This window comes from Triticum aestivum, chromosome 4D (genome assembly GCF_018294505.1).
Source record: "Triticum aestivum cultivar Chinese Spring chromosome 4D, IWGSC CS RefSeq v2.1, whole genome shotgun sequence".
NCBI classification, from domain to species: Eukaryota; Viridiplantae; Streptophyta; class Magnoliopsida; order Poales; family Poaceae; genus Triticum; species Triticum aestivum.
Window position 1 is genome coordinate 505,666,040 of NC_057805.1, and position 14,799 is coordinate 505,680,838.

At 46.5% G+C, this 14,799-nt stretch overlaps 1 protein-coding gene across 1 annotated transcript; it reads left to right on the forward strand.

The window, feature by feature from the left end:
- The first annotated feature begins 871 nt into the window (after positions 1-871).
- Positions 872-2,306, forward strand: LOC123100659 (stem 28 kDa glycoprotein). The gene is made up of 2 exons (XM_044522549.1): positions 872-1,346; positions 1,787-2,306. The coding sequence occupies exons 1-2, from the start codon at positions 904-906 to the stop codon at positions 2,169-2,171; spliced, it is 828 nt and encodes a 275-aa protein (XP_044378484.1). The 5' UTR covers positions 872-903; the 3' UTR covers positions 2,172-2,306.
- The last annotated feature ends 12,493 nt before the right edge of the window (positions 2,307-14,799 follow it).

The window sequence follows — 14,799 nt, forward strand, 5'->3', positions numbered from 1 at the left end:
CTACATGTCGTGATTTATCCCGCGCTCATCACCGATGAACCGAGCACTCTCCTCGAATGTTGCATTCCGGATGATCTCGACGCAAATGTCTGTCCACTTCTCGGAATTGGGGATCCTGTCGTGCACCACCCTTTGAATCTCCGCCCGTGCTTCTGGTGACGCTGCATCCATCTCTGCCAACAGAGCCATCGGATTTGGTGGCTGTGGCGCCGGATTCGACAGCGGCGCCGGCACTTGCAATGCGAGCTTGACCCTCCTCGCGCGAGATCAATTGCCGGACCTCCCTGCCATCGATTGCGGCAACTGGAACCGAGGGAGTCGGCTTGGGGTTGTGCGAGTAAGGGAGCACTAGGGAGATGGGGAGGGCTCGGGATTGGAAGGGGAGACATTAATGATGGAAAAGGATAAGGTCAAGCTGGGTGCTCCATTCCCCGAGGTGGACGAGGACACGTCCATCCCTGTTCTGTGAATGAGCGCTTTTCAGATGCTACATCACCTGATTCTAGTGTAGCACCTGACAAGCAAAATTTAGTGAAGTAAATATATTTCACTAAGATTTACTCGGGCGGATACTCTATTTTTCTAATTTTTAGGAGATCGGCGCTCTAGCCGCATCGATCACTTCCCGGTCACCGAGTCTCTCCTCCAGTTAATCAAATAATCCTACAAAATACCGCCCAACGTTTCCCACGAACGCTCTGAATGTGACCCCGCGAATGGCACCAACCATACCATTTGTCAGCTAGTTTTGTCACTTAATTGCTTTCAACCTCAGAGTCTCACACCCGGCCAGCCTTGTAGGATCGACGTAGCAGCTTCCCTTCCTATTTAACCACCATCCCATTTGCACTGCATTGCACCTCAACAAGCACCAGCGTGCACGCACACAAACACACGCTAGAAATGGCAATGGCTAGGACGGCGACGCTCCTCCTCATCGTCGCCGCGGCTCTCCTCGCGGCCTCATGCGGCGCGTGGGAGGTGAACATCCGGATGCCCGGGACGGTGGCGGCCGTGGACGATGCCGTGGTGGCGCCGCTCATCCACGCGCTGCGGCCGCTGCTGGGCTCCGGCAGGCACGCCGGCGTGGCGTGCGACAGCTGGCGGCTGGGCGTGGAGGCTTACAACGTGCGGGACTGGAAGGCGGTCCCCGCCAGCTGCGAGGACTACGTCGGCCACTACATGGTCGGCGACCACTACCGCCGGGACTCCAAGGTCGTCGTCGACCAGGCCATCGCCTACGTCGACAGCCTCAAGCTCGCCGGCAAGGGCAAGGAGGTCTGGGTCTTCGACGTCGACGAGACCACCCTCTCCAACCTCCCCTACTACGCCAAGCACGGCTTCGGGTACGTACTTGTATATACATACACATTATGCTATGCGTCCTTGACTATTTATTGCAGGTGCATCTGAGCAGGGACTTGCGCTCATCTTTCGTCCGTCCAGACGAAGTCTAAATCTGACTAGACCTTGTTAAAATGAACTCACCAGCCCAGCTTAAAACAAAAACTCAGTAACACATTGAAACCATAAGATCTCTACTGGCGTTGTAGTTTACGGATGGACCCTCCTCCCTAATTAGTGGCACGATATTAGTCATGTATGACATCCTAGTTATATGGAGACCGACTTGTGAGCTTATGATTGCTTCTATCCTCTTGATGCGATGCTATTAGTTAATAAAAACGTTTCTTTTATCGAGAGAAAAAAAAGCATGTGAAAACACTAGTAATATGGTTGAGTCTGACTCTGTCATTAACCTATCTGCATACATACATGCGCGCAGGGCGACGCCATTCAACGTGACAAGCTTCAACGCATACGCGCATGAAGGGAGCGCGCCGGCGCTGCCCGAGACGAAGCGGTTGTACAACAAGCTATTCTCGGTCGGCATCAAGCCGGTGATCCTCACCGGTCGGGCCGAGTACCTGAGGGCCTCCACCGCCACAAACCTCCGCCGCCAAGGCTACTCCCGGTGGATGAACCTGCTGCTGAAGGCGCCTGGCTTCAAGGGCTCCTCGGTGGCCTTCAAGTCCGGCGAGAGGCAGAAGCTGCAGGACGCCGGTTACATCATTGTCGGCAACATCGGCGACCAGTGGAGCGACATCCTTGGTGCGCCCGAGGGCGCCCGCACCTTCAAGCTTCCCGACCCCATGTACTACATCGGCTAGGATGATTACTCGTTATCCATGAATAAGCTCCATGCTCTTAGTTATATGCATGATTTGTCAATAATCTCGTCCTTGTTGTTGCTTGGTTAATTTCCTTTGTCAGGAACTTGAGATCAATTACTAGTATTGATAAAATGTGTTCTGGAGAAGTGCATGTTGCTTAACCAATGGATCCACGGTCTACAATTTTTCTTTTTCTTTATTGCGAGAAATCCAGGGTCTATTATTGTTTGATATGTTGTCTGTCTTAACTTGGATCATACGTACTGTTGATTTTTTCTAGGGGAGTTCATGTCTAGTGGATGGTGTAATTAATATTGGAGGTACGTACAGTGTCGCTACTATGAAACGACCCTTCCATAAACCCCTCCACTCACGGGCGTACAGGAGGAGAGCTCCTGCTAGACGCTTGTTAGCGTCAAAACGGGGAGCCCCTAAAAGCCGCATTTTGCGGCGAATAGCACGCGCGACGCACAGGAGGCGTGCGACTGGGTCGGCCCACTGAAAGGCACAGCGTGTGTTGTGTATATATTAGTAAAATCGCAAAAAAGAAAGCGGTGCTCTGAGGATTCAAACACACAACATCCCTATCCAACACGATCGCTGCTACTCCCTCCGTTCCAAAATAGATGATCCAACTTTGTACTACAAAGTTGGGTCATCTATTTTGGAACGGAGGGAGTAGCTACTAGGGCAGACAGCTACAAATGAAGAAAAGCACATTGTGAATGTATTTAACAATTTAATGTTCCGAGATATTCCCCTGCAACATGCTATTTTCTTTACGTAATTCGTTCGTGTTTTCTAAAATTGTGTTCACATACTAGTGCACATATTTTTGAAAACACATTTTAGGAAACATGAACGAATTAATGGGAACACAATTGGCAATTCCAAAATAGTATTTGAGAAGCACAAAATATAGAAATTCAACCAAATATTGAAAATAAATGTCAACATTTTCGGAAAAGAAAAGATAAATTAGTGAACATGAATTTTCTAAAATTCTGAACAATTTTATAAAAAGTTCGAGCATTTTTCATAGTATTTATAAAAAATGCGTAAATTTTGAAATCCCGAATGTTTTTAAAAAGCATGAACAACAAAAGTCTTTTGAGAAAAGTAAACAATTTTATGAAGTGCAAACATTTTCAAATTCCTGAATTTTTTTTTTGAAAAAACTCAAACATTTTGTGAAACGCAAACATTTTTTGGGAATCTCAAACTTTGTTTATTTGGAATTAATTTTGGAAACAGGAACATTTTTTGAAACCCCTGAAAAAATAGAAACATGAACATTTTCTAAAATTTGTGTTCCCATTTTTGCAAATGGGTACATTTTCTGAAAAGCTATGAGAATTTTGACCAAAAATATTCGGGATAATTTTCTACAAATTCAAACAAAATTTTGAAAACATGAATATCTTTTGAAAATTGTGTAAAATTCTTGAAATGGGAAAATTTTCTAAAACTCCTGGACAATGAAAACAAAGAAAATTTTGGAATAATTTTTTAAAACGGGAACATTTTTTGAAATTCTGAATATTTTCTGAAAAGATGTGAAAAAATTAAACCAAAACATTCCAAAAAATTAGAATAACTGGAATATTTTTTTGAAAATCCCAAACAATATTTAAAATGCGAATAGTTTTTGAATTTATGAGGAAATTTTGATCTAACAAAAATGTTCTAATTTATTTTAATGAACATTTTCTGAAAATGTAAAAAAAATTGAAGAAAGAAAAGATAAACTTGAAAAGGAAAAAAAAACAGAAGAAGAAGAAGAAGAAAGCCTTTAGTCCCAAATAAGTTGGGGTAGACTAGAGGTGAAATCCATAAGATCTCGCAACCAACTCATGATTCTAGCATATGGATAGCAAGCTTCCACGAACCTGTCCATGACTAGTTCTCTGTCGATACTCCAGTCCTTCAGATCCCTCTTTACGGACTCCTCCCATGTCAACTTCGGTCTACCCCGACCTCTCTTGACATTGTCGGCACGCTTTAGCCGTCCGCTATGCACTAGCGCTTCTGGAGGCGTGCGCTGATATGCCCAAACCATCTCAGACGATATTGGAGAAGCTTCTCTTTAATCAGCGAAGAAGAAAGAAGAAAAACAAACACAATACCTCGTGAACAGCACATACACACAAAATAACAAATACTTGCACCCAACACAAAACAAGGGGTTGTCAATCCCTTGGCGGTTAATTGCAAGGATCAAATCTCGTAGTGATAGATAGATAAACAAAAACACAAAATAAAATAACGGTAAATAAATTGCAGCAAGGTATTTTTTGATTTTATTTATGTTAAAGATAGACCCGTGGGCCATAGTTTTCACTAGAGGCTTCTCTCTCGAACAAAAGGCATACGTTTGGTGAACAAATTACTGTTGAACAATTGATACAAAAGAGCATAGTTATGACAATATCCAAGGCAATGATCATGTATATAGGCATCACGTCCGAGACAAGTAGAGTTTAGCCATAATATTATCTAGGAGTTTAGTAGCTTCTCCTAATCTGATTTCCATAAAAGTACCTCCCGCGACGGAGTCTAAAAGATTTCTAGATGCAAAATTCAATCCGACATAAATTTTCTGTATGATCATCCATAAACTTAAACCATGAGTAGGGCAATTTCTTATCATCAATTTCATCTCCCAAGATTGTGCAACATGTTCATGATCAAGTTGCTTAAAATTCATTATATTGTTCCTAAGGGAGATGATCTTAGCGGGAGGAAAGTACTTGGAAATAAAAGCATCTTTACACTTGTTCCATGAATCAATACTATTTTTAGGCAAAGATGAAAACTAAGTTTTAGCACGATCTCGTAGTGAGAACGGAAATAGCTTCAATTTGACAATATCATTATCCACATTTTTTATCTTTTGCATATCACACAACTGAACAAAAGTATTTAGATGGGACGCGGCATCTTCACTAGAAATGCCAGAAAATTGATCTTTTGTAACAAGATTCAGCAAAGCGGCATTGATTTCATAAGATTCTGCACTAGTGGTGGGAGCAATCGGAGTACTAATAAAATCATTATTATTAGTATAGGAAAAGTCACACGGCTTGATATTTTCTTGAGACATCGTGACAAAGCAAGCAATCTAGCACACGAGCAACAAAAAAGCAAACGAAAAGACGAACGAAAGAAGGGCGAATAGAAAGGAAAATATTTTTGTGTTTTTCTGAAAACGTTTTAGAAGTGGGGGAGAGGAAAATGAGAGGCAAATGGCAAACAATGTAATGCAAAAGATGAGAGTTTATGATGGGTACTTGGTAGGCTTGATGTAGAACCTCCCCGCCAACGGCGCCAGAAATTCTTCCTGCTACTTCTTAAGCTTGCGTTGGTTTTTCCTTGAAGAGTACAGGGTGATGCAGCAAAGTAGAGATAAATATTTCCCTCGGTTTGAGAACCAAGTGTCAGTGTCAAAACCGGCCGATCTCGGGTAGGGGGTCCCGAACTGTGCGTCTGAGGATCGAAGGTAACAAGGGACACAGGGAACACGATGTTTACCCAGGTTTGGGCCCTCTTAATGGAGGTAAAACCCTACGTCCTACTTGATTGTATTTGATGAGTATGGGGGTTACAAGAGTAGATCTACCTCGAGATCATAATGGCTAAACCCTAGATGTCTAGCCTATATGAATTCTGATAGCCTCTACGGACTAAACCCTCTGGATTATATACACACCGGAGGGGCCTAGGGTTGTACAGATCCGGCTTGCAGAAGAAGGAAATTACATATCCGAACGCCAGTCTTGTCATCCACGCATAGGAGAGTCCTATTTGGACACGGGGAAGGTCTTCTACCTTGTATCTTCACGGCCCATCAGTCCGGCCCATATCACAAAGCCCGGACACCCGAGGACCCCCTAATCCAGGACCCCCTCAGTAGCCCCTGAACCAGTCTTCAATGACGATATGTTCGGCACGCACATTGTCTTTGGCATTGCAAGGCGGGTTCCTCCTCCCGAATACTTCAAAGAAATCTTCTGAACAAAAGAGCTGTATCCGGCTCTGCATGATAGTCACAACCCTCAACCACAAAGGCAAAATATTTAATCAAAATAATGTCTATCAACTGACAACTTTTCGGCGAAACGCCACATCTGGCCTCTTTAACATTTCAAACCGTTTTCCCCCTCCTGCTTCGTGTTTCGAGGCGCAGCCTCTATTGACACGTCTTGTCAAAACAGAGATCATGTCCGCTTATTGTGGGATCCTCATCAATACGGTTTTGGGTAATCCAACCGTGTCATTCGCACGCCCCTTGGGAACAGGCAACTTTTAAGGCTTGAGGGGGGGCGCTTGATATTCATTGCCTATATAAGTGGATAAAGATCCCTCTTTTCTCCCCATGCCTTCTTCCTTCTCCTGTTTTCCCATCCTCAAACTCCAGCGCCCAAGCTTCAATCTTTTCCACCGCCACCAACATATCCAGCCATGTCCGGATCTGGTTCAAAGGGCAAGTGGGAGGCCTCCTCTGTCACGGAGAAGGACGTAAAGGAGCTCCGGGAGGCGGGATATCTGTCTGCGGACATCGCCCACAGGCTCCCTGCCAAGGAGCAAGTCATCCCCACTCCGGAGCTCGGCGAAAGGGTTGTGTTCATCCCTCACTTCCTCCGCGGGCTAGGGTTTCTCCTCCATCCCTTTGTCCGCGGCCTCATGTTCTACTATGGGCTAGATTTCCATGATCTAGCCCCAAATTCTTTCCTCCACATCTCGGCATTTATCGTCGTGTGTGAGGCACTACTCCGCGTCCCCCCCCCCCACACTTCGGCCTATGGCTAAAAGCCTTCAATGTGAATCCTAAGGTGGTCGACGGGCAGCACGCGGACTACGGTGGCGCCATGGTGAGTAAGCTCCCCAACGCCACTTGGCCTAAAGGGGCCTTCGTGGAGACCGTCAAGGTGTGGCAACAGGAGTGGTTCTACATCACCGAACCCCGTGGCGCCAGGTGGGCGGCCACTCCTGAGTTCAGATCCGGCCCCCCTATGCGGCTCGCGTCATGGACCAACAAGGGTCTGGACTGGGGATCGACTGCAGAAATGTTGATGATGCAAAAGCGCATCACAAACATGATAGGCAAGAACACCAGTCTCACTAACGTGATTCAGGTGATGCTCTTCCGCCGGATCCTCCCCTGCCAGTTCCGGCCCCTCCACATGTGGGAGTTTAATCCGGAAGGTCTGCGGACCCTGCAACACTTCTTCAGCACAACGCACGAAGAGATCTGGAAGCTGCTCTTCAAGGCCCAGAAAACATGGCCGAAGAAGACCGAAGACATCGGCCTCGACAGCGAGAATCCGGCCACTCCGGAACATACATTCGGTCCATAAATGCTTAGGCATAATGGGTTTTCCGTCCCTCTCACAGGGCTAGATAGCGAAGGCGAAGTGGATCAAGTGTCTGGCACTGCTCCCTGAAGATCCGGCCACACCCCAGCTTAAGAAGATGCTGGTTTCGGCGCCCTACCATGTCACATCCCTAGCCTTGCTATGCACTAGGCTAGCTTCATGTGTGCATCATGTTTAAATTTTGCCTAAACTTGAAATGGGGATGTTCAAACCCTAGCACCAAATGAAATCCAACTAGGATCACAATGAAATATTTTCAATGATCCCAAAATGCCTTTGGAAATGTTCATCATTTCTGATAAAGGTAAAAACCTCTGCCAAAAATGATAAACATATTTCTAGGTCATTTCTGGATTTTTGAATTAAATCATAAGTATTTGAATTTGGACTTTTGAATTCTATAAAATATCTTAACTGTCCAAATAATCTTGAAAGCATTTGAGGGCTATTGGAGATATTCTCAAAAGTTCCCACAATTATTTTCAGGATCTTACAAAACGAATTAGTATTTCTTTTACTAATTCAAAACAGAGAAATAAAATAGAAAACAGAACAATTAAGAAAAGAGAGAGAAAGGAGTCTTACCCGGCGCTTACCTGGCCTGGCCCAGCACGGCCCAGCCCACTGGCCTGGTGCTAGTCATCGCCTACCTCTGCCAGTAGGCAGAGGAGGGACACCGCGACGCCGCGCGCGCCACGGCGTCACCTGCTTGCCGCCCGCGCCTCTGGAGGATCCGGACGACGCCCACGTCGCCCGCTCGACCCCCTCGCTCTCTCCCTGGACCCCCTCCCCCTCCTCTGCTCCCTCTCGCGCGCACTCACCCGAGCGCAGCCGCAGCCGCCGCTCGCCGTAGCCATGGCCACCGGCCACCCCTCGCCTTGCCGATGAGTCCACGAGCTCCGCCTCGACGCCTTGAAGCTCCCCCTCAACGAGAGCATCGCCGGACGCCCTGTCGCCTCGCCATCGACCCGTCGTCTCCGCGCACGGCCGTGCATCGCCGCCGTCAAATCCGTCGCCGTCCGTGCCTTCCGAGCTCGGCGAGAAGCTCTTCGTGACCGCGGTGAGCCCCCGGTCATTTCCCCCCTAACCATGCCCCCGTTCGGTCGCCGTAGCCGTCGCCCCCTTGCTTACCATAGCCATCGCCGCACGGGCTCATCGCCGGCGAAGCCCCGGAGACCAAATGGCCCCGCGCGTGCGTCCGTTGCACTCGCAACGCCCCGTGGAGCAACACTAGCGCGACAGCCAGCTCGTTTGCATGCCGCAGCGCTTACCCCGCATGTTCCTGAACTCCGGCCGCCGCCGCGAGCTCGTCTCCGGCGAGTACAGCGCACCCCAGTCGCTGCTGCCTACTCCGTTGGATGCGGACGAGCATGGGCTCCCTCTTGGTGGTCGCACCGCACCTAACCGCAGCCCCTAGCGCCGCCCAGCTGCAGCTCCGCCGTGCGGAATGGTCGCCGCCGGCCAGAGTCCGGCGATGATGACGTGGCTCCGTCATTAGAGGCTAATCCCTTAACTAGCCACCTCACAGCCACTGACAGTGGGCCCCACCACAGGGTCAAACCCAATCAGCGCTGGTTTTGACCGGGATTAGTCCCCGTGTCACTGACGTGTGGTCCCCACACGTCAGGTTTGACCTGGACGACCCCGCTGACCAGCTGACGTCATCCTGACGTAGTGCTGACGCAGTAATCTAATTACTGGAATTATTCTTATACAGGAAATTCCAGAAAATAGTGCAAACTTCTAAAATTCATAGAAATTCAACCGTAGCTCCAAATCAAATAATTTATATATGAAAAATTATCAAAAAAATCCAATCTATCCATTTATGCTACTTTCATGCATGAAAAACCAACTTATACCTGCTGTATAAGTGAAAACATTCAAATGGCATTTTAAATGCTCAAACTAGAGTTTGCATTTGAACCTTTGGTTCAAATGGACTCCCTTGCACTTGTTGCTAGCTGCATTAGCTCAGTTCACAGCATATTGCCATGTCACATTCATGCATCATATTGTTGCATTGCATTGATTGATTTTCCTCTCTGTTACCGGTGTTTGTCCCCCCTCAGTAGACGATGTTCCGACGTTGTGATCGTTGACACTAATGAAGACTCAATGCTATCTTCAGAAGTGCCAGGCAAGCAAAACCCCCCTTGTTCATTCCGATACAATCCCACTCTCTCGCTCCTGCTCTCTTTTACTGCATTAGGACAACAACGTTTCAACTGTTACATGCTGCGGTAGCTGAACCCCTTTATCCTCTGCATGACCTGCCATTGCCACAGTAAATAGATGAAACCCACTAGCATGAGTAGGAGTTGTTTGAGCCCTGATGTGCCTACTCATTCATGCTTGTTTGTCATGCCTGCTATTGCTTAGAGTTGTGTCAGGTCTGATTCATCGGGAATGAATTGGAATGTGGTGAACATGTCCTACTGTTGAGAGCTAAGTGTGTGAACACGATTTGGTAAAGGTAGCGGTGAGAGGCCATGTAGGAGTACATGGTGGGTTGTCTCATTGAAACCGTCCTCAGGAACTGAGTTCTGTGTTTGTGATCCATGAACAGTTACTACCACACATTGGGTCCGGGCTCAAGCCCTCTCGACTTATTAATCAACCTGATCTCTGTCCAGGAGTTGCAACTAGTTTCTGGTGTTTGTAGGTAGTGTTAGTAGTCTACCAAGTGGCACCCGGTACAGGTGGGCTTGGGACAGACTAGGCACCGTGGCACGGTGTACCAAGCGTAGATCCATCCGTCGAGGTGGGCTTGGGAACCCTGTTCACATCGTTTGGGGCCGTGAGCGACACCCCGGCCGGATCTCCTTGCGGATGGAACCCGAATAGGCGATAAACCTGGACTAGAGACTTGTGTGGTTAGTCAGGTCGTGGCCGACTCCCTCGCCAGGCTTCCGCTTGAAGGTTGCCGAGGTACACGACGTGTACATGGTGGTAAGTGGCGAGAGCGTGTGTGACGAAGTACACCCCTGCAGGGTTAATATGATCTATTCGAATAGCCGTGTCCGCGGTAAAGGACTTCTGGGTTGCCTGTACAGTTCATAGACAAGTGAAAGTGGATACTCTAAAATGCGCAAGATAAGCGTGAGTGCTATGGATGGCGTTCTCGTAGGGAGACGGGAGCGGATCCATAGTGGTGTATTGATATGGTGAATATGTGGACTCGTGTGCGCCACCTCAAAAGAGTTGCTTGCAGTCGTAGTTCAGGATAGCCACCGAGTCAAAGCTGGCTTGCTGCAGTTAAACTCCACCACCCCCTTTGTTGATACCGATGCATATGTAGATAGTTCTGATGTAAGTCTTGCTGGGTACATTTGTACTCACGTTTGCTTATTTTATGTTTTGCAGAGAGACGTCAGTCTCGCTAGTAGTTCCGTGTGGACTTCGACGTTTAGCTTGATACCTCAGCTACGATCTTGTGCCCTCGGCAGGATCTAGTAGATAGTCAGGCTTCTCAGCCTTTTTCATTTGTAGATGTCTGTACTCAGACATGTTAAGCTTCCGCATGTGCTTTGACTTGTATGCTCTGAATGTTGGGTCATGAGACCCATGTTTGTAATATCTGGCTCTTCGGAGCCTAATGAATAAATACTCTGAGTCGTAGAGTCTTGTTGTGATGCCATGTTGTATTTGCACATATCGAGCATATTGTGTGTATGATTGAAATGCTTGGTATGTGTGGGATCCGACAATCTAGTTGTCTATCCTTAGCAGCCTCTCTTATGGGGAAATGTAGTCTAGTGCCTCCTTGAGCCATAGTAGTCCGCTACAGCCCGGTTCACCGGAGTCCTGCTAGCCCAGCACTACTGCTCTGGACACTTGACTGGCCGGCATGTGTTTCATATCGTTCCTGTGTCTGTCCCTTCGGGGAAATGTCACGCGGTGACATCCGGAGTCCTGCCTAGCCTGCTACAGCCCGGGTTCCCGGAGTCCTGTTAGCCCAGTGCTACAGCCCGGATTCGCACGCTGCTGACCGACACGTTCGATGTTGATTCATGTATGCCTGTCCCCATACGTTAGTGCCGCTTTGGGTTCACGACTAGCCATGTTGGCCCGGGTTCTCTGTCATATGGATGCTAGCGACATTGTCATATACGTGAGCCAAAAGGCGCAAACGGTCCCCAGCCATGGTAAGGCGACACCCGTGGGAGTACCGTGCGTGAGGCCGCAAGGTGATATGAGGTGTTACAGGCTAGATCGGTGTGACTTGGAATCGGGGTCCCGACAGCTTTGGTATCAGAGCCTAACTGCCTGTAGGTTTACGAAGCCAAACTGGTCGAAGTTGAGTCTAGAAATGCTTTAGTCATATAAGGGAATTGATTGTGGAAGGGAACGTAAGGCTCTTTTACTCCTTTACCTTATAGCCTTCTGATCTGAGTCATCCTTTTCTCTTCTACGGGGATTAAGAACTAGGCTTCTCATCTTTCTATCAGGATCACGTGTTACTAATCCATAGACTCGTAGGATTGTTGGTCTGAAGCCTCAGCTCAGTTTCTACTACTTCCATGTGTTGACAGTTCATCCCAGAACCTTGATATGATGTTGTTAAGTGACTATGCAAATCCTTGAGGATGTCTCAAATCCTTTGAGCATTTATAGCCGTTATGCTGTCCGAGTCATCCCAGGCTTCTAAATAATCTGACGCATTTGCAAATCGCTTCTTTCCATTCTCGATGTTCCTTTGGGCCAGATTAACCACACTAATCGTTGAGTTGAGGTACTCTGTTGCCTTGACATACATGTTGGAGTTATTATTATGACCCTAGGTGTCTTAGAGGACCACTTAGTAATCTAGCAATGCTTGCATCCCCAGTGTGATGATTCTGGCCATTATTCTCGAAAGCATCCCGTGATGCAATTTAGTTAGTAGGCATTCTATTTCTTGGGTTCTTGACCCAAGATTCACTCTACTTACCTCGTGTTGATAGTGTTGCTCGTACCTTTAGGATATTAGTAACCTTTGCGATAGTCCTCGAGGTCCGTGGTTTATCATTCTTCCAATACCATGAACCAATATGGCAGAAGTTCCTTTGACCCAAAAGATCACAACAAGAGTGATCTCGATGAGTTCTCCATTCTACATTGTGAATCTGCCAGTCCTACCTTTCTGCATGGGTTATCTGGAAGAAACCTGTTGAACTTGGTTCGACATTAATCTATGCATCCACAACTCAGAAACATATATGTCCCCTTGAGTTGTCCCTCTTCATTGGTATTCCGACCATCGTTTGTCAATTGATAGTCAGGAGTAATTGTGCATTTGTGTTATCGATGCCTATTATTCTTGTGGTCTGTCAAGCCATTCTAATCCGGAATGACTAGGAGAAACAAACTCCAGTACCTCGTCCATCTTTGGGATTGGGTCAAAGTAGTTGTATTCCGCAGATCAAATGCCTAACCAGCTTTTGTTCTGTTCTACCTTCGAGTATTACCATCTTTATGTCAAGAATGTCATGAGAATTGCACTACCTCTTATGGATTTTTGACGCAGTGATACTTCTCGCCATCATCGTTCATTCCTCGGTCCCCGTGCTATTATAACCGGAATACCGATAAGTGAATTGTGATGTGTGAAATCAATACTCCTAGCAACTCCGTTGCTTGGTAGTTAATGGCAATACTCTCATTCTTAGCGTGCTGGTTATTGAATCATCATCCTAAGATTGATCGTGCTACCTAGTCCTTATTTTTGGTGCACTCTTCAATCAATGAGATAGGATTTTGTCAATCCTTGCTTATTTGATCATATCGTCTTGCCTGAAAAGCAAGATTGTTCTCGAGCTTAGTGACATATCGGTGGTACGTGATTTTCCGAATATCTTCTCGGAAGTATCACCAGGTTGTCACTTAACCGCTATGTTGAGCTCGTGATCAAATGGTTTTCCAATAAACCACTCTTTCTCCAAGAATCTGTGTTGGATACCCCTGAGCTATTTGGTTAAGCTAAACAACAACTTGAAGAGTTGGAAGATAAAGCTTGTCTGACTTAGTTCATGGTAAGGGATATCTCTTTTGTGTGTGTGTGTGTGTGTGTTGAAGAAAGATGATATCTCCATCGATTGGTCCTCGTGATCAGTTGTTGGATCTATTGCCTTGTCAAAACTTTGACTTGAGTATGGGCTATCGTCAAGTCAAATCAGAACCAACGATGTTCGTGATGTTGTCTTACTCGTGGTTGATCTCTCGAGCATACACCATTACATCTTTTGGTCTGACCAATGCTATCACCGTGTTCACATGATGGTGGAAGTCCAGTGATATGGGAATTCCGATGAGTTGCTATTAAGCCCATCAACAGCATCTTGTCTCCTCCTTAATTCATGTTGAACATCAAGCTAGTGTTGGAAACTTTTGTAAGCATTATCTTCATGTCCCGTTTATGAAATATATGTTTGGTGTAAGAAGTGACTTTCTCTAAGTTCACGTGCATTAGGTGCAAGTTGCCGCAGTGAATTTGAGAAAGTTAGTTTTGCTTCCTCTGGAATCGTCCCAAGTCAGTCATGCATGTGCAAAGTATACCATGGTTTGGTAGATTAATTACCTCCATTCCACATGTATTCCCTAGCACCTCAAGCCACTAACTGATTTGTTCAAGGAGAAGAAGTTCCTTCATAAGAGCTAATCATATGACTTATGCAAGGACTTCGTTATCCGCGATGATGGTTCCCCACCTGAACTCGGTAGTGTTTTATTATAAGACTACCACGTGGTCATGCTTGTCTTGGATAGCGTGTTCACAGGTTTGTAGCAGAACCAGCTCATGTTTTGGAGCTTGCTATCGTAGCTCATGCCCCGAGAATCTCGCAACGTCATCTCATCGAATTGCGTTGCAAACTTTCGTTTTTTCTTTCTAGACTTGATGAGTCTGGAATATCCCGACACCAACCAGATCTGAATCTCAGGCAGATGTGATGGTTGAACGTTTCCCAAGAACTATACTAATGATCTCTCTGTTACCGGTAAGTGGATGTCGTGGCCAACACACCCAGCCGGAAGACCTATTATTGTAGTATCTTGATTGAGAAAGTTGGCCACCTCCCCATAAGGATTTCGTAGGATTTGCTCCCTAGTTGTTCCTTATGGATTTTTATATTTCCGAAGTCCGGCCTTTTACTTGATGTTCTAGATATCAAACCATATCTATGAATGGGATATGCTAGTGCATCAAGGAGAACATTAGAAGCGGAGTGCTAAATGTCTCTCGGTCGATCATCCAGATTTGCTTCTTTGGC

Bases quoted from the DNA above. Each gene is read 5' to 3' on its own strand.
- LOC123100659 (XM_044522549.1), top strand. From the start codon at position 904: ATGGCAATGGCTAGGACGGCGACGCTCCTCCTCATCGTCGCCGCGGCT. The intron at 1,347-1,786 runs GTACGTACTTGT...ACATGCGCGCAG, and splicing joins TACGCCAAGCACGGCTTCGG to GGCGACGCCATTCAACGTGA.